General features: G+C 41.5%; 1 protein-coding gene across 1 annotated transcript in view; it reads left to right on the forward strand.

The window, feature by feature from the left end:
• Window positions 1-23,719, forward strand: part of eys (eyes shut homolog) — an 877,903-nt gene that overhangs the window by 499,917 nt on the left and 354,267 nt on the right. The window contains 1 exon segment of the mRNA XM_060915649.1: window positions 9,831-9,976. Coding sequence (XP_060771632.1) covers window positions 9,831-9,976 — 146 coding nt within the window.

Genomic DNA, 23,719 nt, shown 5'->3' on the forward strand with positions numbered 1-23,719 from the left:
AGCATGAAGTGCTCTAAAATCTCCTGGTAGACAGCTGTGTTGACTTTGGACTTGATAAAACACAATGGACGAACCAGAAGAAGACATGGCACCCCAAATCATCACAGACTGTGGAAACTTCACCTTCAACTTCATGGATTCTGTGCCTCTCCACTCTTTCTCCAGACTCTAGGACCTTGATTTCCAAATGAAATGCAAAATTTACTTTCATCTGAATAGAGGACTTTGGACCACTGAGCAACAATCCAGTTGTTTCCCTTCTTAGCCAAGGTAAGATGCTTTTGACGTTGTCTCTGGTTCAAGAGTGGCTTGATATTAGGAATGCAACAATTGTAGCCACTTTTCTGAAGATATCTGTGCCTGGTGGCTCTTGATGCACTGACACCAGCCTCAGTCCATTCCTTGTGAGGCTCTTCCAAGTTCTTGAATCGACTTTTTCTCAACAATCAAGCAGCAGTCATCTCTGTTGCTTGTGCACCTCTTCCAGCCAGCCTTGACAGCAAAAACCTTCTGTGACTTACCCTCCTTGTGGAGAGTGCTGATGATCGCCTTCTGGATAACTGTCAAGTCAACAGTCTTCCCCATGATTGTGGTTGCATGTCCTGAACTAGACCAAGAGATGCACAGTGTTTATACTGTTTCACTCAAACTCAAAATAAAATATTTTAAGATTTTTTGTTTGCACTGTAGACCACAATTATCAAAATTAAAATATAACCCCGATTCCAAAAAAGTTGGGACAAAGTACAAATTGTAAATAAAAACAGAATGCAATGATGTGGAATTTTCAAAATTCCATATTTTATTCAGAATAGAACATAGATGACATATCAAATGTTTAAACTGAGAAAATGTATCATTTAAAGAGAAAAATTAGGTGATTTTAAATTTCATGACAACAACACATCTCAAAAAAGTTGGGACAAGGCCATGTTTCCCACTGTGAGACATCCCCTTTTCTCTTTACAACAGTCTGTAAATGTCTGGGGACTGAGGAGACAAGTTGCTCAAGTTTAGGGATAGGAATGTTAACCCATTCTTATCTAATGTAGGATTCTAGTTGCTCAACTGCCTTAGGTCTTTTTTGTCGTATCTTCTGTTTTATGATGCGCCAAATGTTTTCTATGGGTGAAAGATCTGGACTGCAGGCTGGCCAGTTCAGTACCCGGACCCTTCTTCTACGCAGCCATGATGCTGTAATTGATGCAGTATGTGGTTTGGCATTGTCATGTTGGAAAATGCAAGGTCTTCCCTGAAAGAGACGTCGTCTGGATGGGAGCATATGTTGCTCTAGAACCTGGATATACCTTTCAGCATTGATGGTGTCTTTCCAGATGTGTAAGCTGCCCATGCCGCACGCACTAATGCAACCCCATTCCATCAGAGATGCAGGCTTCTGAACTGAGCGCTGATAACAACTTGGGTCGTCCTTCTCCTCTTTAGTCTGAATGACACGGCGTCCCTGATTTCCATAAAGAACTTCAAATTTTGATTCGTCTGACCACAGAACAGTTTTCCACTTTGCCACAGTCCATTTTAAATGAGCCTTGGCCCAGAGAAGACATCTGCGCTTCTGGATCATGTTTAGATACGGCTTCTTCTTTGAACTATAGAGTTTTAGCTGGCAACGGCGGATGGCACAGTGAATTGTGTTCACAGATAATGTTCTCTGGAAATATTCCTGAGCCCATTTTGTGATTTCCAATACAGAAGCATGCCTGAATGTGATGCAGTGCCGTCTAAGGGCCCAAAGATCACGGGCACCCAGTATGGTTTTCCAGCCTTGACCCTTACGGACAGAGATTCTTCCAGATTCTCTGAATCTTTTGATGATATTATGCACTGTAGATGATGATATGTTCAAACTCTTTGCAATTTTACACTGTCGAATTCCTTTCTGATATTGCTCCACTATTTATCGGTGCAGAATGAGGGGGATTGATGATCCTCTTCCCATCTTTACTTCTGAGAGCCACTGCCACTCCAAGATGCTCTTTTTATACCCAGTCATGTTAATGACCTATTGTCAGTTGACGTAATGAGTTGCAATTTTGTCCTCCAGCTGTTCCTTTTTTGTACCTTTAACTTTTCCAGCCTCTTATTGCCCGTCCCAACTTTTTTGAGATTTGTTGCTGTCATGAAATTTCAAATGAGCCAATATTTGGCATGAAATTTCAAAATGTCTCACTTTCGACATTTGATATGTTGTCTATGTTCTTTTGTGAATACAATATCAGTTTTTGAGATTTGTAAATTATTGCATTCCGTTTTTATTTACAATTTGTACTTTGTCCCAACTTTTTTGGAATCGGGGTTGTAGAAAAATACTTGGAACATTTGAGTTTATGTGTAATGATTCTAGAACCTATTACTTTTTCACTTTCTTTGATAACTGATGGAAAATATTGAACTTTTTCCACGATATTCTAATTTTTTGAGATGCACTAGTCATTATTTTTCTCCCAGAACTAATACAAACAATCCAGTGTTTAAGTGAGTAATGTCACTGTGTATCACTGAAAAGTGAAACATTGCTCTGAACAAAACAGGTAGCAACTGTCAATGTGATGGAGTCTTGATGACTGCTTTCTTTTACGCCCTCATGTGCGCGCACACACACACACACACACACACACACACACACACACACACACACACACACACACACACACACAGAGTAGGTCTGCACCATGACAATGTGACAAATACAGAATTGAAGGAACACTGCAGGGTTGCCAGTTGGGACAGGGGCTTTTTTTGTCTCCCATCAACATGGAAGACAGCGTACTTTTTTACTTTTTTATTTTATTTTAATAAAATATAGTTAGGGGAAGACTAATAAGGAGATTTCTATGTTGAATTGGAAGGTTTTCAGTGCAGAACACAAAGCCCCATTAAGCTAAATATTGAACAATCAATCTGATCTTTGTGAATAAATTCAGATACTGTAGATAAGCTAGCTAATTAGCCAGTATCAATGAATGTGGTGGTAGTGGTTATATTGTGCATTTTGAGAGGGGCTTTTTTTTTCTTTTCTCCATGTTAGAAGAAAATCTGCCTTGGCCAGCACAAAAATGGCTGGTGTAAAGAGGCCCTTATGATTTGTCCATCCATGTGTACACACACACACACACACACACACACACACACACACACACAAGACACAAGAGAACAGGATTCACCATGAAGATATCATGGTTATAATTTTTTTCCTCCCTCCTGGTGTTCCTCCTCATAAGGCTTAATAGGCACCCCAGGGCCTCTTGTGTCTCTGTTGGACAGATAGGCTGACAGGTCCCAGATCCAATTTAAGTCTTAAATAGTTTGTCTTTGCTTTATCTCACACTAAGAAGACAATCCTATATGATGGGCACTTCTGGTTTTCTTTTTCAACCCTCTGTTTCCCAAATGGCATGGTCCAAGGGAGTTCATATTAAGTTGAGTTATGTCTTCTCTCCCTCTCTAACTTTACACATGTCTTTGGTATAAACCAGTTGAGAAATTACATAGAGCAGTCACTGTAAAGGCATGGTCAGCTGTAGCAGTTTGGGAGCCCTTAGCCAGATCTGGATTGGGGCCCATCAGAATGACTCATTATTCCTCAGTGCCCTGCTCAATTGAGGTTGAGATTGTGGCAGGATTAACAACTGCCTTTGTCTGTTGTCTGCATTGTCTATCAGGCAGCCTGATACAACCCTTCACATGGTCAGATTTTGATGGATAAATATTTATAAGAACTACAGGTTTTCTGTACTGAAATCAGAATCAGAATGCCCTTTATTGTCATTGCATGTTAACATGCAAAGAAATTTGTTACCTCTCTCAAAACAAAGGAAAAACTACCCCATTCACTCTCATCAATCCATTCACTCACATGCACACACATTAAAATAAACTGTCAGTTTAATGAGTAATAACTATAAAAATATAATGTAAATAGAATATAAAAGAGTCTGATTAGAGCCTTTTTGATTAGAGCAGTGGAGTTAACCATCCACTTGAGGTCCTCACTGATGTGCATACCCAGGAACTTAAAACTGTAGGCCCTCTCCATCTCTTCTCCCCTTATTTCCAGTGGCAGGGGCTCCTCCTGGTGCTGTCTGAAGTCTATAAGAAGCTCCTTTGTCTTTTTGACATTTCGTGACAGGTTGTTATCTGCACACCATTCAGTCAGCTTGCAAACCTCCTCCCTATAAGCTGTCTCATCACCATGAGAGATCAGTCCCACTACTGTTGTGTCGTCAACAAATTTTATAATTGTATTTGTGGGCTTAACGGGAGTGCAGTCATGTGTGTAGAGGGAGTAGAGGAGGGGACTTGGCACACACCCTTGTGGTGCTCCGATGCTAACGGTGACACTTAGGGAAACATGAGGACCAAGTCTCACCATCTGTGGGCAGTTGTTAAGAAAGTCCTTGATCCATAAACACAATTTGTTGCTGAGGCCCAGGTGCAGCAGTTTGCCGACCAGTCTGCTGGGTACAATAGTATTGAATGCATAGCTGTAATCAACAAAAAACATTCTTACATATGTCCTCTTCTGCTCCAGGTGGGTCAATGTGGTGTGGAGAGCTGTGTTTGTCCTCTGAGCTGTGTTTATCCTCTGTGGATCTATTTGGGTTGTATGCATATTGGTGCAGATCTAAAGTAGGGGAGAGGGTGGTTTTGATATGCCGCAGAACTAGTTTATCAAAGCACTTGGATATGATGGGTGTGAGTGCGAGTGGTCTGTAGTCATTAAGGGAGATGATGTTGGTCTTTTTGGGCACCCGGATGATGGTGGCAGTTTGCAAACAGGCTGGTACAGTACCATGTGCCAGAGAGAGGTTAAAGATGTTGATGAAAACCTCTCCAAGCTGATTAGCACAGTCCCTGACCGCGCTGCCTGGGAGCCCATTCGAACCTGCTGCTTTCTTGATGTTAACAGTTCTCAGGATTTGCTTAAAGTAATGGTGGACTGTCATTTCTCTTTAATTAGTTGAGTAGTTCTTGACATAATATGGATTACTACAGTTGTAGAATGAGGCTATTTACTGTATTTTTATTATTTACTATTTCCTATTTGATCTCAAATGCATTAAGAAGGCAAGAAATTCCACTAATTACCTTTTGATGAGGCAAACCTGTTAATTGAAAAGCATTCCAGGTGACTACCTCATGAAGCTGGTTAATACAATGCCAATAGTGTGCAAAGTGTCATCAAGGTAAACGGGGGCTACTTTGAAGAATCTAAAATATTGAACTTTTTTTTTACACTTTTTTGTTTACCACATAATTTAATATATATCCCATATGTTATTTTGTAGTTTTGATGTCTTCAGTATTGTTCTAAGATGTAGAAAATAGTCAAAATACAGAAAAAAAAACTATGAGTGAGTAGGGTTGTCCAAACTTTTGATGGGTACTGTGCATATTTATGTGCAGACCTTTCTATCTGCCATGGGAGATCCCTGTTGTTGTTACAGCCGTGTATATTCCACCAGACGCCAATGCTAACATAACACTCGGCCACATGCTATCAACAATAAACAAACAACAGAATGCATATCCCAATAGGGTTTTTATTGTGTCCAGTAATTTTAATCATGCCAATCTGAAAACTGTGCTTCCAAGATTTGAGCAACATGTTAAGTGCTCAACCAGAGGGGAAAACATACTGGACTGTGTCTATTCTAATATCACCAAAGGATACAGAGCTTCACCCCTCCCGCATCTTGGACAGTCTGGTCACTTCTAACCCCAACTTACTGCTCCATCAACAAGAAACAGCAACCTACCATCAGAAGAATTAAAACTGGCCTGAGGGAGCGTCCCTACAGCTGCAGGATTGCTTTCAATGCACTGACTGGAGTCTGTTTTTCACTCAGAACCTAGAAAAATATACATCATCTGTACTCTTCTACATCAGAAGCTGCGTTGAGAACATCATGATCAATAAAAGCATCCATGTATACCCAAACAGGAAACTATGGAAGACAAAGGAGGTCCAGCGTCTCCTGAGAAACTAATGCAGCCTTCAGATCTGGCAATAGAGAACTGTACAGTGTTGCGAGACACAACCTTGAGAGGCGTAAAAACAGTGAAGGCTGCATACAAAGAGAAGATTGAGGGTCACTTCACCTCTAGGGACTCAGCATGTATGTGGCAGGGCATTCAGCACATGACCAATTTCAGGAGCAACAGAGACCCACTGACAGGAAACAGTGCCTTGTTGGCTAAGGAGCTGAACTGCTTCTTTGCCCGATTTGAGAAAGGACTGGACAACATAGCTTCACCTCAGCTGGACACTGCTGACCACCCGATTACCCTGCAGATACAAGAGGTTATGACATAAAGTGTGGCCAAACGTCTGACTGGTACTGTATCTTAACCAAAAATAAAATTATAATATTTTAAAGTCTGGTTATTCCCAACAGAGAAAAAGGAGAAAATCACATTTAAATATTTTATTCCAGTTCCACTAAAATCTCACTGATCTACTTAATAATAATAATAATAATAATAATAATAATAATAATAATAATAATAATTAAAAAAATTTTAAAATAATATACTGTACATAGTGGGGTCCAAAAGTGTGAGATCACATTGAAAATCTGGGACTGTTAACTGCTTTGTGCAAAAGGTCAGATTTTCCTCATGCCTAATTCTATTGACAAGAGTTCAGATGACACTCTGATGGAGTTGATCGAAAATGGATTATAAGGTTTTGCGTAAACTTGTGAAGTCCATTCCAGTTCGAGTGCAGATTGTCATGAAAGCTAAAAGAGGACAGCAAATAATAAGAAACTCTGAAATTCATGTAAATATTTGAGATTCTACTTTTCACTCAAGACGCTGTCAAAATAAGCACTGGATAAAATCCCATCTATCTTACATAAATAAAGAGGCAAATTTTGCTGTCTGGTACTCCACTATAAACTCGCACTCAGTTTCGAGCTGTCACTAATCTATATATAGACCATATAAAATATTGTGGCACTTTGTATGTCTATACCTTTATTCACACATGCAATACATATATATGCTTTATAGCTAGTATGGACACATACAGATACATAAACGCACACACACACACACACACACACACACACACACACACACACACACACACACACACACACACACACATGCTGAGTTTCTATATATTGTATAGGCTGCTTACCAATTTGTGAGTTCCCCATCTGGTGATGATCCTCTAGCACATCAGGCTACCATGCCTAATGCTACGGTACATGCTGCACACAGGCCATCATGGTCTGGCTATAGGCCATTTCCATATCTGGTTTTTCCACTATCCATACTGACTTGAAGACAACTCTTTTTTTTTTTTTATCTTACTAAATCCAGGCTAACCAGTATGTTTACATCAGCTACACTTAACTTCCAGTACCTGGCTATCAATGAATTTCCATCACATCCTGGACACTGTATTGGTTGCCCATGTGCAATAAAACTTGATGTGCTTTTGGACTTTTAAGATATGATAGCTAATCAGGTGGCTGCACTTGTATGCATTATTATAATTTGGGCTTGGACTGTTGATACCGATTATGTGTAAATGCTGTACCACTACCCTTTAAGGTGAATGGGTTACAAATGCAGAAAACCACATCAAACTCAAAAGCTGTGGGCCAAGAGCAGGAAACTAAAGGTGATGATACACAGGGTAACTTTTTGGGCAATGTTGCAGGCAATGGGCAACCAGGTGAGACACAGGGCAACTAATTGGGGCAACAGACAATTGGCAACAACCAATCAGATAAGAGCAAATCTATTACCAGGGAGACAGACACCCCGAAGATGGACACTGAAACATTTGCAGCTGTCACTTTTTTGTCTTGGCTTCAGCCTTTATTTCACTCAAGTATCACTTCTGAAACAAAACTGAATAGATACTCTGGTCAAAAGATAATTTGCCATTATTTTAACATTCAGAAGTCAAAATAACCACATTATTCTGTTAATGAAAAACACTTTTTTAAAAATCTTTATAAAAATGCTACTAGCCTCAATCACATATGCTATAACTAACAACTGACATATACATCACAAAAACATTAATTCTCATTTCAGCAAAAAAAAAGAAGACATGGACAAGGAGATGGCTGCTGAGGAGGAAAAGGGGGTGACAGAGCTCCTGAAAGGCTTTTCTTTTTTAGATCCTGAAGTTTGTACAGTTTCGCCCTTGGGTTCCACAAGTAGTCATGCTCTGTGTGTGAATTAGATCAGATGATAAGTTAGACAATGTCTATTACAACTCACAAAAAAAAAAAAACACATGTTCTGCCCATCACTTTTAACTTGACGCAAGAGAGCTAAAATTATCCCTACATAGCTAGCAATAACTTTTGGCTAACTACATTAGCAAAGACCATTGATTATTAGCTAAATCCCATTCAATCTCTATGGAGTGGTGGTTAGCTAACGGCAGTTTAAACATAGTTGAAAAAAATCGATGTCTTAATTACAACCTGAGCACATAAAAATAGATGTTTGTTGGTTTTCTAAGCATTTGATGAGGTAAATTCACCACTTTGGGTTTACACATAACTTATCGGCATATAAAGATACAAGTTGTCTCTCTTTTTCTTTGCTCCACTGCTGGAAACACTGCCATCATCTTTGCTGAAAATTTCAGAAACTCTCAGGTGGTCATGTGATTCACTGCTAGCACTCTGATTGGATGATCTTAAAAAGTTGCCCAAAATGATCAAAGTCATTCAGATAGAAATTATGTTGCCCAAATGGGAAAGTGTCAAGGTGTAATTGCCCGGCAACATTGCCCAAAAAGTTACCCCGTGTATCATCAGCCTAAGGCTACATTTAGCAGATGTTCACCAGTACTAGACAGTCTGGTCTGAAAATCTTTATTTTTGCTGTGACATGCAGATGATCAGGTCAGAATTTGGTATAAGCAGCATCAATCCATGGACTCAACTTGCCTTCTGCCAATGGTTCAGGCTGTTGAAGATGGTATAATGGTGTGCAGAATGTTTTCTTGACACATATTAGACCTCTGAATACCAGTTGAGGATTGATTGAATGCCACAGCCTATTGTTGCATTCAAACAACGCAGTAACAGTATTGTTCCTGACCATGTGCATCCCTTTATGGCCACTTCTGCCATCTTATAATGTGTACATCTAGCTGTTGTCCTTGAAGAGGAATGGGCTTAGGCTTACCCAAACTCAACAGGAAATTTAAAAAATGAAAATTAGAAGAATGTCCCCTAGTCTTTTTGCAATCTTCAGCAACCTTTTGTACACCATTATAGGTACTGATGTATACTGATCTTTCAAATTTATTGACAGCACACAGTTGTAGGTAAATATTTTTTAGGTGGCTCTCAAAGCCTCATGTAGTAGGTAGAGCTGTGTTCAAGTGAAGAGCTTTGCTTAGTTCTATGTTTGTTTGTTGAGTATGCTTGTTGAATTGCCTGTTTGTTCAGCAGCTCTTTACTTTCCTGAACTGTGAAATCTCTGGACATTACAGCAGCTTGAGGGCTCGGAATGCAATGCTAAGCAAGCTTCAGCTTCTGTTGCTTTGTTGTTATTATTACAGATTTACTTGTTTTATTTTCTGCAGCATTAAATACAGCAAAAGGCACATGGATTTGAATAAAGAAAAGGTGCAATGGAACACTGATCATCTGCAGGCTTTTGTATCAAGCTTTAGTATTGCTCAGAGCTCATTCAATGTAGCTTTACTTAAAAATTCATGTTTTTAATTTTTGACCATATACTGGTGTTGGTAAAATTTTGAAGACTTATTCTTTAGCTTTGAGCACACATGCACTTTTTTCTCCCTCTTAAAAAAAATTATCCAGCTTCCGATGCTCCTGTCTGCCTGGATACAGTGGACCCATGTGTAATCTGGATGTGAAGCAGTGTGAAGCCTTATCTTGCCTCCATGGTGGTGTGCGTGTCAATCAGCCAAGGGGTTTTATGTGTGTTTGTCAGCCTGGATACACCGGTATGTTTCTTTTTAACCCTTAATTGATAACAAATCAATATTCAACACTGATGTGTAACGTGTTTTGAGATCACTTTTTTTTAACAGATAGCCTAATGGAAAGAACTCACACAGCACATGTTAACCACATTAATTAGGCTCCTCACTTAGAGCTATATTTCCTGAACATGAAAACACACTTACATAGTCTCCTTGAGTAAATTTAATACAGTCTTCTGTAATCTATTTAACCAAATTTCTCATGCCTTTAATTTTTAGTGTGTGTGTAATATATATATATATATATATATATATATATATATATATATATATATATATATATATATATTACACACACACACACACACACACACACAGTGGGAATATAAAAAGTGTACACATCCCATTAAAATGATTCTGATGTAAAAAAAAAAAAAAAAAGAGACCATGATAAATAATTTCAAAATTTTCCCACCTTTAATGTGACCTGTACAATTCAATGTGTAAAACAAACAAATCTGTTAGGGGGAAAAACATAAAAAATTAAAAATGTACAATAAGCTGGTTGCATAAGTGTGCACACCCTTAAACTAATACTTTGTTGAAGCACCTTTTGATTTAATTACAGCATTCAGTCTTTTTGGGTCAGAGTCTATCAGCCTACCACATCTAGACTTGGCAATATTTGCCCACTCTTCCTTCCAAAAGTGCTCCAAATCTGTCAGATTGCGAGGGCATCTCTTGTGCACAGCCCTCTTCAGGTCACCTCACATATTTTCAATTGGATTTTGGTCTGGGCTCTGGCTGGGCCATTCCAAAATTTTTTGGGGGTCATTGTGCTGAAAGATGAAATTCCTCTTCATCTTCAGCTTTCTAGCAGACACCTGAAGGTTTTGGGCCAGAATTGACTGGTATTTAGAACTGTTCATAATTCCCTCCACCTTGACTAAAACCCCTGTTCCAGCTGAAGAAAAACAACCCCAAAACATGATGCTGCCACCACCATGCTTCACCATGGGTTTGGTGTTCTTTTGGTGATGCGCAGTGTTGTTTTGTGTGCCAAACATACCTTTTGGAATTGTGGCCAAAAAGTTCAACCTTGGTTTCATCAGACCATAACACATTTTCCCACATGCTTTTGGGAGAGTTGATGTATTTTTTTTTGCCAAATTTAGCTAGGCCTGGATGTTTTTCTTTGACCCTACCCCATAGTCCAGACATATGGAGAATACAGGAGATTGTTGTCACATGTAGTACACAACCAGTATTTGCCAGAAATTCCTGTAGCTCCTTCAGTGTTGCTGTAGGCCTCTTGGCAGCCTCCCTGACCAGTTTTCATCTTGTCTTTTCATCAATTTTGGAGGGATGTCCAGTTCTCAGTAATGTCACTCTTGTCCCATATTTTCTCCATGTCTTGATGACTCCTCACTGTGCTCCATGGTATATCTAATGCCGTGGAAATATTTTTGTACCCTTCTCCTGACTGATACCTTTCAACAATGAGATCCCTTTGATGCTTTGTAAGCTCTCTGAGAACCCTGGCTTTTGCTGGAGGATGCAACTGAGGGCCTGTTTACACGAGGACGCTGTCGGGTAAAAACGACTAAATATTTTATCAGAAGTGCCTTTCGTTTACACGAGGACGGCGTTTCCGAGGCTGAAAAACGGATAAAATTGAAAACGCCTTCCAGAGTGGATAAGTTAACAACAGCCCCCGTTGCATATCCGTCTAAACTACCCAATACGCGAAACTCTGCTCGGATCTGCTCACGTCGGGTACGCGTTTACGCCATACATATGTCATATACTGCACATGCCAGCCTGGGAAGTAAGAAAGTAAGTAAAAAAGTAAGAGCATGTCTGATTACATCGATCTAACGGACCTTCAAGCTGCTCTGTGTTTTAATGCAGTAGATGTGTTTTCCTGCTCACCCGCCCGGCTGGAGCTCCTCAGTTTGGTGTCGCCAAGTTACACACACACACACGCGCGCTGCCTATTCAAGCCGCTCGTGAAACCATAAACCCGAGACTGAAAACAAAACTAGCAGCCGAACGGGTTTATTTTGCTGAGATGGACACTGCCTTTTCTCTTCACCGAAACAAGAGTGAGTGTTACTTAATAAAGGCAGATTAAAAGAGTTTCGGTTTGCTCCTGCTCCTCCCTCGAGCACTACAGTACCTCAGCCGGACCGGTGTTCTGTAAAGTTATCCTAGCAAGTTCTCATACAGACCGTTTTATTATTCAAAACAAGTCATTACAAATTATTTGACTTGGCCAAAGACTCGACCAATACGCACAAAACATAAAAATCGGCAAATGCGTGAAATTCTCACCGATTTTCTATCAGCCCAGCTGATCGGTGGGACAAAACTGCTGTTGAATTTTCCTACCCTCCTGGATTTCGCGCATGCATAGTAGGCTTGGTAGGATAACTTGACAGAACAGCAGCGCAGATGTGCAGATCAGACAAGACAGAAGACGTTGCGCATGCGTGCAGACATAGCGGAGACATTTATGTGTCACCGTATAGACGCAGATTTCCTCCTTGAAAACGGTCGTGTAGACGCGGAAAAAAGTGAGAACGAAAACGGACTTTTGCGTTTTTGTTTTATACCGTCCCCGTGTAAAGTGGGCCTGAGTAAATGTCTAAACTTTATTTGGGGTTAATCAGAGTCATTTTAATTGATGGCAGGTGTGAACCCAAAAAGACTGAATGCTGTAATTAAATCAAAAGGTGCTTCAACAAAGTATTAGTTTAAGGGTGTGCACACTTATGCAACCAGCTTATTGTATGTTTTAAATTTATGTTTTCCCCCCTAACAGATTTGTTTGTTTTTCAATTGAATTGTACAGGTTATAGGTCACATTAAAGGTAGGAAAAGTTTTGAAATTACACTTTTTATATCCACTGTGTGTGTGTGTGTGTGTGTGTGTGTGTGTGTGTGTGTACAGTGTATATATATATATATATATTTTAACCAGAGAATGATGCCTGTGCTTTTAATAGTTAAGATCACATAGTCGTGATCCCTGTCAGCCTGAGCACGAAGATTAATTTCATTTGTCTTCCACATTGTATTATCAATTTATCCTTTTCCAGGTGGAGGAGCAAGGAGTAACAAGCAAAAAAAAAAGTCTCAGTGGTATAGGCACTCCTGAGAGAGTTCAGCCTGGCACACAAGCTCCAATTCCCCAAGAAGCAGCTTTTATTATTAGGCCCCTCTCAGCCTCATACAAAGTCATTACTTTTTCTCTTTTCTTGGCTCATCTGAGGAAAGAGATGTGTCCCTGGAGAGCCAGGCCAGGGGATATATTTTGGATTGGTTCATCTGACTCAAATTCACAGGAAATATTTGCCCTAATAAGACATGCAATGCTGTTGCAAGATTTTCAGAAGGAAAAAAAAAAGAACAAAGACATGTGACAAAACTTGATATGCATATGCTGGTGTGAGTTGGGTTATTTTCCTACACCCAGCACTGCTCAATTTTCAATCTCATTAGCCAGACGTTTATTATTATTATTATCCATTCATTATCCGTAACCGCTTATCTTGTGCAGAGTCGCAGGCAAGCTGGAGCCTATCCCAGCTGACTATGGGTGAGAGGCAGGGTACACCTTGGACAAGTCGCCAGATCATCGCAGGGCTGACACATAGAGACAAACAACCATTCACACCTATGGTCAATTTAGAGCCACCAATTAACCTAACCTGCATGTCTTTGGACTGTGGGGGAAACTGGAGCACCCGGAGGAAACCCACGCAGACACGTGGAGAACATGCAGACTCCACACAGAAAAGCCTCTGTCGGCCACTGGGCTTGAACCCAGAACTTTCTTGCTGTGAGGCGACAGTGCTAACCACTACACCACCATGCCTCCCGGCGACACGATGGTGTAGTGGTTAGCACAGACGCCTCACAGCAAGAAGGTTCTGGGTTCGAACCCAGCGGCTGGCGAGGGCCTTCCTGTGTGGAGTTTGCATGTTCTCCCCGTGTCTGCGTGGGTTTCCTCCGGGTGCTCCGGTTTCCCCCACAGTTTAAAGACATGCAGTTAGGTTAATATGGGATGGCCTTGGGCTGAGGTGCCCTTGAGAAGGTACCTAACTCCCAAATGCTCCCCAGGCGCTGTTAGCATGGCTGCCCACTGCTCTGGGTATGTGTGTGCTCATGTGTGTATTCACTGCTTCAGATGGGTTAAATGCAGAGAGGAAATTTCACAAGTGTGTGATGAATAAAGTTGTGCTTTCTTTCTTTCTCCCTCACTATATAAACCCCAATTCCAAAAAAGTTGGAACGCTGTGTAAACTGTAACTACATAACCTACATAATGCATGGCAGACAATGTACATAATTTAACCTTAACTATAAACAGTTTTAAAAACACATATCCATTGATATGGTGATTTCTTTAAGAAGAATGTGCACTTAACGTTTATGGAAGGAGTCTCCACTGTCAACACTCAGTAACAGTCAGAAGAAAACCTTTTTTTATTATTATTATTTTTTTATATTGTATTCATGGCAGGAAACATGCTTTTTTTTATTATTAACTTCAACAGAGCAGAAAAACTGATAAAGAAATGCCTGGTTATAGCTGTTATTCATTCATTCTTTATATGTAAAACACTTATTCACTGCGGGTCACAGGTGAGCTGGAGCCCAGCTGAGATTGGGTGAGGGGCAGGTACACCATGGACAGGTTGCCAATCTAGAGCTGGGTGAACACAAAGAGACAGCCAGCCATTCACATTCACACTTATGGATAATTTAGAGTAGCCAGTTAACCTAATTCACATGTCTTTGGACTGTGGGAGGAAACCAGAACACCTGGAGGACGCCCATGCAGGCATGGGGAGAACATGCAAACTCCACACAGAAAGGCCCTGGTCGACTGGCAGGTTTGAACCTAAAATCTACTTGCTGTGAGGTGATGCTAACCACACCACCACAATGCTGCCTTGTTATAATATAGTCATAACATAGCTGTTATAATAAGTCTGAACATGAAATAACTTGTTTCACAGAAGTTCCACAAAATTTTAAATAAGTATAAAGGGATAAAGCATAATGTGTCATTATTTAATAGGAAGCTGCTGTAGTGGAATATGTCTGTGTAAATTTATTTTAAGACATACAGGTAGTAAAATGTTTACAACCCTGTAGCAAGTGTTCTAGGTGGGTGGAGCACAGAAGCACGGCAGGCCAGAACTGAGTTCTCAAAAACTCGTTTATTATAGCTTTTCAGCCTTAACAACACACATACACACACGCACGCACACAAGTATCCAGGTTGGGGAGTAGCTAGCTTCCTCCACTCTCCCTCTCCTCTTATAGGGTGCAGTCACTGGGGAAGACACACAAACACAGGTTAATTCCCGTCAGGTGCAGTGATTCCGCCACTTACCTTCCCTGACTCCGCCCTCCATTCACAGACCGACGCTTGACCACGCCCCCGCTGCCACATACCTCCACCACCCGACTCAGGCCGGGGAGCCGTCCGGCCTGCAGCCAACTCCCCCCTTGATGGGAGAGGAAGTCCGCCACAACCATCTGCGCCCCCGGCCTGTGGACCACCTCGAACTTAAACGGCTGGAGTGCCAGATACCAACGGGTGATCCGCACGTTGGCATCCTTCATGCGGTGGGGCCACTCACAACATCTGAATTGGACATTCTGCCCACCAACTTTTTTAAGTCTGTTCTTCACCTCATAATTACAGATGTGCTTCAGATCATAAATACATCCCTTGAGACTGGCATTGTTCCTGTGTCCTTGAAAAAAGCCGTTGTAAAGCCCCTACTTAAAAAGAATAATCTGGATGCTTCAGTATTAAACAACTACAGGCCAATATCAAATCTACCATTCATCGGGAAAATCCTTGAAAAAATTGTCTTTAATCAATTACAGTGATGCTTGAAAGTTTGTGAACCCTTTAGAATTTTCTCTATTTCTGCATAAATATGACCTAAAACATCATCAGATTTTCACACAAGTCCTAAAAGTAGATAAAGAGAACTCAGTTAAACAAATGAGACAAAAATATTACACTTGCTTATTTATTTATTGAGGAAAATGATCCAATATTACATATCTGTGACTGGCAAAAGTATGTGAACCTCTAGGATTAGCAGTTAATTTGAAGGTGAAATTAGAGTCAGGTGTTTTCAATCAATGGGATGACAATCAGGTGTGAGTGGGCACCCTGTTTTATTTAAAGAACAGGGATCTATCAAAGTCTGATCTTCATAACACATGTTTGTGGAAGTGTATCATGGCACGAACAAAGGAGATATCTGAGGACCTCAGAAAAAGTGCTGTTGATGCTCATCAGGCTGGAAAAGGTTTCAAAACCATCTCTAAAGAGTTTGGACTCCACCAATCCACAGTCAGACAGATTGTGTACAAATGGAGGAAATTCAAGACCATTGTTACCCTCCCCAGGAGTGGTCGACCAACAAAGATCACTCCAAGAGCAAGGCGTGTAATAGTCAACGAGGTCACAAAGGACCCCAGGGTAACTTCTAAGCAACTGAAGGACTCTCTCACATTGGCTATTGTTAATGTTCATGAGTCCGCCATCAGGAGAACACTGAACAACAATGGTGTGCATGGCAGGGTTGCAAGGAAAAAGCCACTGCTCTCCAAAAAAAACATTGCTGCTCATCTGCAGTTTGCTAAAGATCATGTGGACAAGCCAGAAGGTTATTGGAAAAATGTTTTGTGGACGGATGAGACCAAAGTAGAACTTTTTGGTTTAAATGAGAAGTGTTATGTTTGGCGAAAGGAAAACACTGCATTCCAGCATAAGAACCTTATCCCATCTGTGAAGCATGGTGGTGGTAGTATCATGGTTTGGGCCTGTTTTGCTGTATCTGGGCCAGGACGGCGTGCCATCATTGATGGAACAATGAATTCTGAATTATACCAGCGAATTCTAAAGGAAAATGTCAGGACATCTGTCCATGAACTGAATCTCAAGAGAAGGTGGGTCATGCAGCAAGACGATGACCCTAAACACACAAGTCGTTCTACTAAAGAATGGTTAAAGAAGAATAAAGTTAATGTTTTGGAATGGCCAAGTCAAAGTCCTGACCTTAATCCAATGGAAATGTTGTGGAAGGACCTGAAGCGAGCAGTTCATGTGAGGAAACCCACCAACATCCCAGAGTTGAAGCTGTTCTGTATGGAGGAATGGGCTAAAATTCCTCCAAGCCGGTGTGCAGGACTGATCAACAGTTACTGGAAACATTTAGTTGCAGTTATTGCTGCACAAGGGGGTCACACCAGATACTGTAAGCAAAGGTTCACATACTTTTGCCACTCACAGATATGTAATATTGGATCATTTTCCTCAATAAATAAATGACCAAGTATAATATTTTTGTCTCATTTGTTTAACTTGGTTCTCCTTATCTACTTTTAGGACTTGTGTGAAAATCTGATGATGTTTTAGGTCATATTTATGCAGAAATATAGACAATTCTAAAGGGTTCACAAACTTTCAAGCACCACTGTAACTGCCTTCTTATCAAACAGCTGTTTTGATAACTTTCAGTCAGGATTTCATGCCAATCATAGCACTGAAACAGCACTGATTAAAGTTATAAATGACATACGTCTTAATACTGATGCAGGCAAAACATCGGTCCTGGTGTTACTGGACCTCAGTGCAGCTTTTGATACTGTTGATCACAACATACTGTTATATCGACTTGAACACTGGGTTGGGTTGACTGGTAAAGTTATCGATTGGTTAAAAGCATACTTAAAAGATAGAAGCTTCTTTGTTACCATGGGAAATTGTACCTCAACATCAATGTCCTTGACCTGTGGTGTCCCCCAGGGGTCAATTCTTGGACCATTACTATTCAACCTTTATATGCTCCCACTTGCACAAGGGGGTCACACCAGATACTGTAAGCAAAGGTTCACATACTTTTGCCACTCACAGATATGTAATATTGGATCATTTTCCTCAATAAATAAATGACCAAGTATAATATTTTTGTCTCATTTGTTTAACTTGGTTCTCCTTATCTACTTTTAGGACTTGTGTGAAAATCTGATGATGTTTTAGGTCATATTTATGCAGAAATATAGACAATTCTAAAGGGTTCACAAACTTTCAAGCACCACTGTAACTGCCTTCTTATCAAACAGCTGTTTTGATAACTTTCAGTCAGGATTTCATGCCAATCATAGCACTGAAACAGCACTGATTAAAGTTATAAATGACATACGTCTTAATACTGATGCAGGCAAAACATCGGTCCTGGTGTTACTGGACCTCAGTGCAGCTTTTGATACTGTTGATCACAACATACTGTTATATCGACTTGAACACTGGGTTGGGTTGACTGGTAAAGTTATCGATTGGTTAAAAGCATACTTAAAAGATAGAAGCTTCTTTGTTACCATGGGAAATTGTACCTCAACATCAATGTCCTTGACCTGTGGTGTCCCCCAGGGGTCAATTCTTGGACCATTACTATTCAACCTTTATATGCTCCCACTTGGACAAATTATCAAGAACAACTCAATTTTGTATCACTGCTATGCAGATGACACCCAAATTTATTTTGCTCTATCACCTAATGATTATGCCCCCCTTGAATGTCTCTACCAGTGTATCGACCAAATCAACAACTGGATGTCAAAAAATTTTCTTCAGCTGAACACAGATAAAACAGAAGTAATTCTATTTGGGAAAAAAGATGAAAGACTCAAGATTACCACTATTCTTGACACAAAGGGGATTAAAACAAAATATATGGTTAAAAATCTTGGTGTTTTCATGGACAGCGAGCTAAACTTTGACAGTCACATGAAAGCAATTACTAAAATATCATTTTATCACCTAAAAAACATTTCCAAACAAAGAGGACTTATGTCAAAAAATGATCTGGAAAAACTTATACATGCCTTCATCTCTAGTAGGGTTGACTACTGCAATGGCCTTTTCACAGGCCTGCCAAAAAAGACCATCAAACGACTTCAGCTGGTTCAAAATGCAGCGGCTAGGGTTCTCACACGAACAAAAAGAAGAGAGCACATTACTCCAATTCTAAGGTCCCTTCACTGGCTTCCAGTAAGCTACAGAATTGACTTTAAGTATTGCTGCTGGTGTACAAATCTCTAAATGGTACAGGGCCCATTTACCTCTCTGATATGTTGCAGCGACCTAACCCAATCAGATCTACCAGATCGCAGCAGCAAAATTTACTGGTAAAACCTGTCGTTAAAACAAAGTGTGGTGAAGCAGCTTTTAGTTACTATGCAGTACAGCTATGGAACCAACTCCCAGAGGTCATCAAAAATGCTCCTGCTGTTGGCAGCTTCAAATCTAGACTAAAGACCAAGCTGTTCTCAGATGCTTTCTGCTAACTGATTAATAGTGTCATCTTTACATGTTTTAAACTTTCTTAACTTTTATAGTCTCTGCATGTTTTAAACTTTACTTAAATTTTATTCTATTTTATTCTGCTATTTTTTTTACTGAACTTTTACTTCATTTTATTATTTTATTTCTACTATTGTTTAATTCTTATTATTTTTCTTCCCCATTTATTTTATGTAATTTTATTTTCTGTTGTTTACTGTTTTGCTTTTACTTCTGTAAAGCACATTGAATTGCCACTGTGTATGAAATGTGCTATATAAATAAACTTGCCTTGCCTTGCAGGGGTGCGTGGTCCGACCAGAAGGTAAAAGGGCGCCCCAGCAGATAGTAGTGGAGGGCGAGGACCGCCCACTTGATGGCGAGGCATTCCTTCTCTATGGTGCTGTACCTGCCCTCGCACACCGACAGCTTGCGGCTGATGTACAGCACTGGACGGTCCTCCCCCTCCACCTCCTGGGACAGAACAGCCCCCAGCCCTCTAGCTGATGTGTCCATCTGTAAAACAAAGGGGAGAGAAAAGTCAGGGGAGTGTAACAGTGGCCCCCCACATAGTGCAGCCTTTACCTTAGATGTCCGAATAATTAGGTATAAACCTACGATAGTAGCCAGCAAGCCCCAGGAACTGTCTCACCCCCTTTTTGGTCTTGGGCCTCGGGCAGGCCGCAATCGCTGCTGTCTTATTGGTTTGGGGACGCACCTGCCCATTGCCCAAGTGGAAGCCCAGATACTGTACTTCCACCCGCCCAATCGCACACTTCTTCGGGTTGGCTGTGAGCCCCGCTCGCCTCAGCGACCCCAGGACGGCCCTGTGGAGGTCCGCGTAGACCAGCCGGCTGTCGGCGGGGAGCTGTAGTGCGGCCAGCTGCGCCTCGCCCGTGAGCAGGGGGAGGAGGCGCGCAGTGCGCTGTTCCACCGGCCAACCCCATGCCTCTGCTGTCTGCTCAAAGAGAGCGAGGAAGGCCTCGGGGTCATCGTGCAGGCCCATCTTCATTAGGGTGAGGTGGGGAGGGCCCGCGGCGGTGGAGGTGGTGGACCCCGCCGACGCGAGTAGGTGCCGGAATGCCTGGCGATCTTCCTGCTGCACCAGCACCAGGGCCTCGAACCTTTGCTCCTGTTCCTTCTGGAGGGTGACCAGCACCTGGTGCTGGCTCTGTTGGGCCATGGCGAGGGCATGGATCAGGTCCTTGAAGGGGGAGGACTCCATGGGGCTGTTCTCTCCTGCGCTCCGTTCCCGGGTTTCGGCACCACTGTAGCAAGTGTTCTAGGTGGGTGGAGCACAGAAGCACAGCAGGTCAGAACTGAGTTCTCAAAAACTCGTTTATTATAGCTTTTCAGTCTTAACTACACACATACACACACGCACGCACACAAGTATCCAGGTTGGGGAGTAGCTAGCTTCCTCCACTCTCCCTCTCTTATAGGGCACGGTCACTGGGGAAGACACACAAACACAGGTTAATTCCCATCAGGTGCAGTGATTCCGCCACTAACCTTCCCTGACTCCGCCCTCCATTCACAGACCGACGCTTGACCACACCCCCGCTGCCACAAACCCCAATTCCAAAAATGTTGGGGTGCTGTGTAAACTGTAAATAAAAACAGAATACGATAATTTGCAAATCATGGAAACCCTATATTTCATTGGCAATCGTACAAAGGCAACATATCAAATGTTGAAACTGAGAAATGGTATTGTTTTTTGAAAAATATATGCTCATTTTGAATTTTGAATGTATCAGCAACATGTTTCAGAAAAGTTGGGACGGGGCAACAAAAGACTGAAAAAGTTGTGTAATGCTAAAAAAAAACTAATTTGGTTAATTGGCAACAGGTCAGTAACATGATTGGGTATAAAAAGAGCATTCCAAAGAGGCTGAGTCTCTCAGAAGTAAAGATGGGGAGGGGTTCACTGCTCTGCAAAAGATTGCATGGGAAAACAGTGCAACAATTTAAGACTAAGAGTGTATTCAGACCAGGATAGTTCGATAGTTCACTTGCTTTGGTCCAAACCAAATGTTTTTTTTTTTTTTTTCATTTTGGTGCGGTTCGCTTTCACACTGTACATTTTAGTAAGCGGACCAAAATCTGTCAACAAAGCCACGCGCCCTGAGGTCGTTCAGCTATTGGTCAGAGACGACACGCACACAAAGCGTTAAGTTCAAAAGTAGTCACGGAGGCTTTCCGTGCTGTTATTCTTTTTAATGTCATCAAAGCTATATGTTTTTTCCAGTTTTTACTGTTTTCACAATTGTGCTATTACTATGCTGTTGTACAAGTAATTTATCAACGATGACTTCAAAGGGCAAGGCGGCTATGGAGGATAGCGCTGATGAGCGCACATCATGTGACAGTTCTGGCTCTTCACGCAAGACGGAGGAGGTATGTGTCGGGATATTTGCCTTATCCATCGTAATAGATGAATTTCTTTTTTGCATCGCTAGTACTGCCACTTTTTGAAAGAATGTCCCTGATTTTAATGTAGGTCTGATGGAGTTTCTTCACTTTTAGCCGACATTGTTCTGGGGAGCGCGTGAACCCCTTCTCCTTCATTTTCTCACTGAATACAGCAAACACGTCGGCATTTTTGTGTGTTCTCTCCAAAAGCTCAGATATGTGGACATCTGCCCATATATCCACAAGGGTACGCGTTTCTTCCTCGGCCCACGTTTGCCCCCTACTCATTTTTTGTACTCTGTAGTCTAGCCTACCACTGGTCTGAATGACTGAACGACTGTTGTAAGGTTCCCTTGACAACCGAAACAGTGTTCACACTTTGCGGTGGAGTGTCAAGACTCTGTTTCCCATAATGCTCGACAAACGACGGAAGCTCCCGAGGTACAAAAAAGCAAAACTGTCAGATTAGGTCCGGTCTGCTTTCACACCTCCAAAAGGTCCGCACCAGGGTTCCCTTGGTCCGGACCGGGTCCGACCTTGCAGCTCGGTCTCGGTCCGCTTGTTTGGTGTGGGCCAGAGTTCAGTGGTTTGTATTCAGACCACCCCAAAAGGTCCAGACCAAGGGAAATTTGGTTCGTTTGGTCGTTTGGTCCGGACCAAACAACGTAGGTGTGAATACGCCCTAACATTCCTCAAAGTAAAATTGCAAAGAATTTGGGGATCACATCATCTATGGTCCATAATATCATTAAAAGATTTAAAGAATCTGGAGAAATCTCTATGCAAGAGACAAAGCTGAAAACTGATCTTCAGGCCCTCAGGTGAACTGCACTAAAAACAGACATGTGTCTGTAGTGGAAATCACTGTATGGGCTCAGGAACACTTTAGAAAACCATCATTTGTGAAAACAGTTCCTTACTGCATCCACAAATGCAAGTTAAAACCATATATCAACAATATCCAGAAACACTGCCACCTTCTCTGAGCCCAAGCTCTTTTACAGTGGACTGAGGCAAAGTGGAAAATTGTTCCAAGGTCTGACGAATCAAAAGTATAAATTCTTTTTAGAAATCATGGACACCACGTCCCCCAGGCTAAAGTGGAGAGGGACCATCCAGCTTGCTGAAACCCTATATTTCAATACAGGGTCACAGCATCTGTGATGGTATGAGGGTGCATTAGTGCACATGACATGGGTAGGACATTTTTATTTTTATTTTGTGTGTGTGTATATATATATATATATTTTTTTTTAACTTGTGTGGCTTGATATGTCCTCTTCTGCTGCTATCCACTGTGCTGCTGCAAACAGGAAATTTCCCCACTGTGGGATAATAAAGGTCTTCTTATCTTAGCTTGTACATCTGGGAAGGCATCATTAATGCTGAAAAAAAAAATAAAAAAATTATATATATATATATATATATATATATATATATATATATATATATATATATATATATATATATATATAAAATCTCCTTCTCACCTCCGGCGGGGGGGTGGTATCCATGTCATCCTCAAGCTCGGGTCCTCTACCAGAGGCCTGGGAGTTCGAGGGTTCTGCGCAGTATCTTCGATGTTCCTAGGACTGCGCTCTTCTGGACTGAGGCTTCAGATGTTGTTCCTGGGATTTGCTGGAGCCACTCTCCCAGTTTGGGGGTTACTGCCCCAAGTGCCCCCACTACCATGGGGACCACGCAACCCTTGACCTTCCACATCCGTTCCAGCTGCTCTTTCAACCCTTGATACTTCTCAAGTTTCTCATGTTCCTTCTTCCTGATGTTGGCGTCAGCTGGGATCGCCACATCTATCACCACCACCCTCTTCTGCTCTTTGTCCACCACCACTATGTCCGGTTGGTTAGCCAGGATCTGTTTGTCAGTCTGGAAGCTGAAGTCCCACAGAATCTTGGCCCTGTTGTTCTCAGCCACCTTCTGTGGTATGGCCCATTGGGACTTGGGTA

This window comes from Neoarius graeffei, chromosome 3 (assembly GCF_027579695.1).
Source record: "Neoarius graeffei isolate fNeoGra1 chromosome 3, fNeoGra1.pri, whole genome shotgun sequence".
Classification (NCBI taxonomy): Eukaryota; Metazoa; Chordata; class Actinopteri; order Siluriformes; family Ariidae; genus Neoarius; species Neoarius graeffei.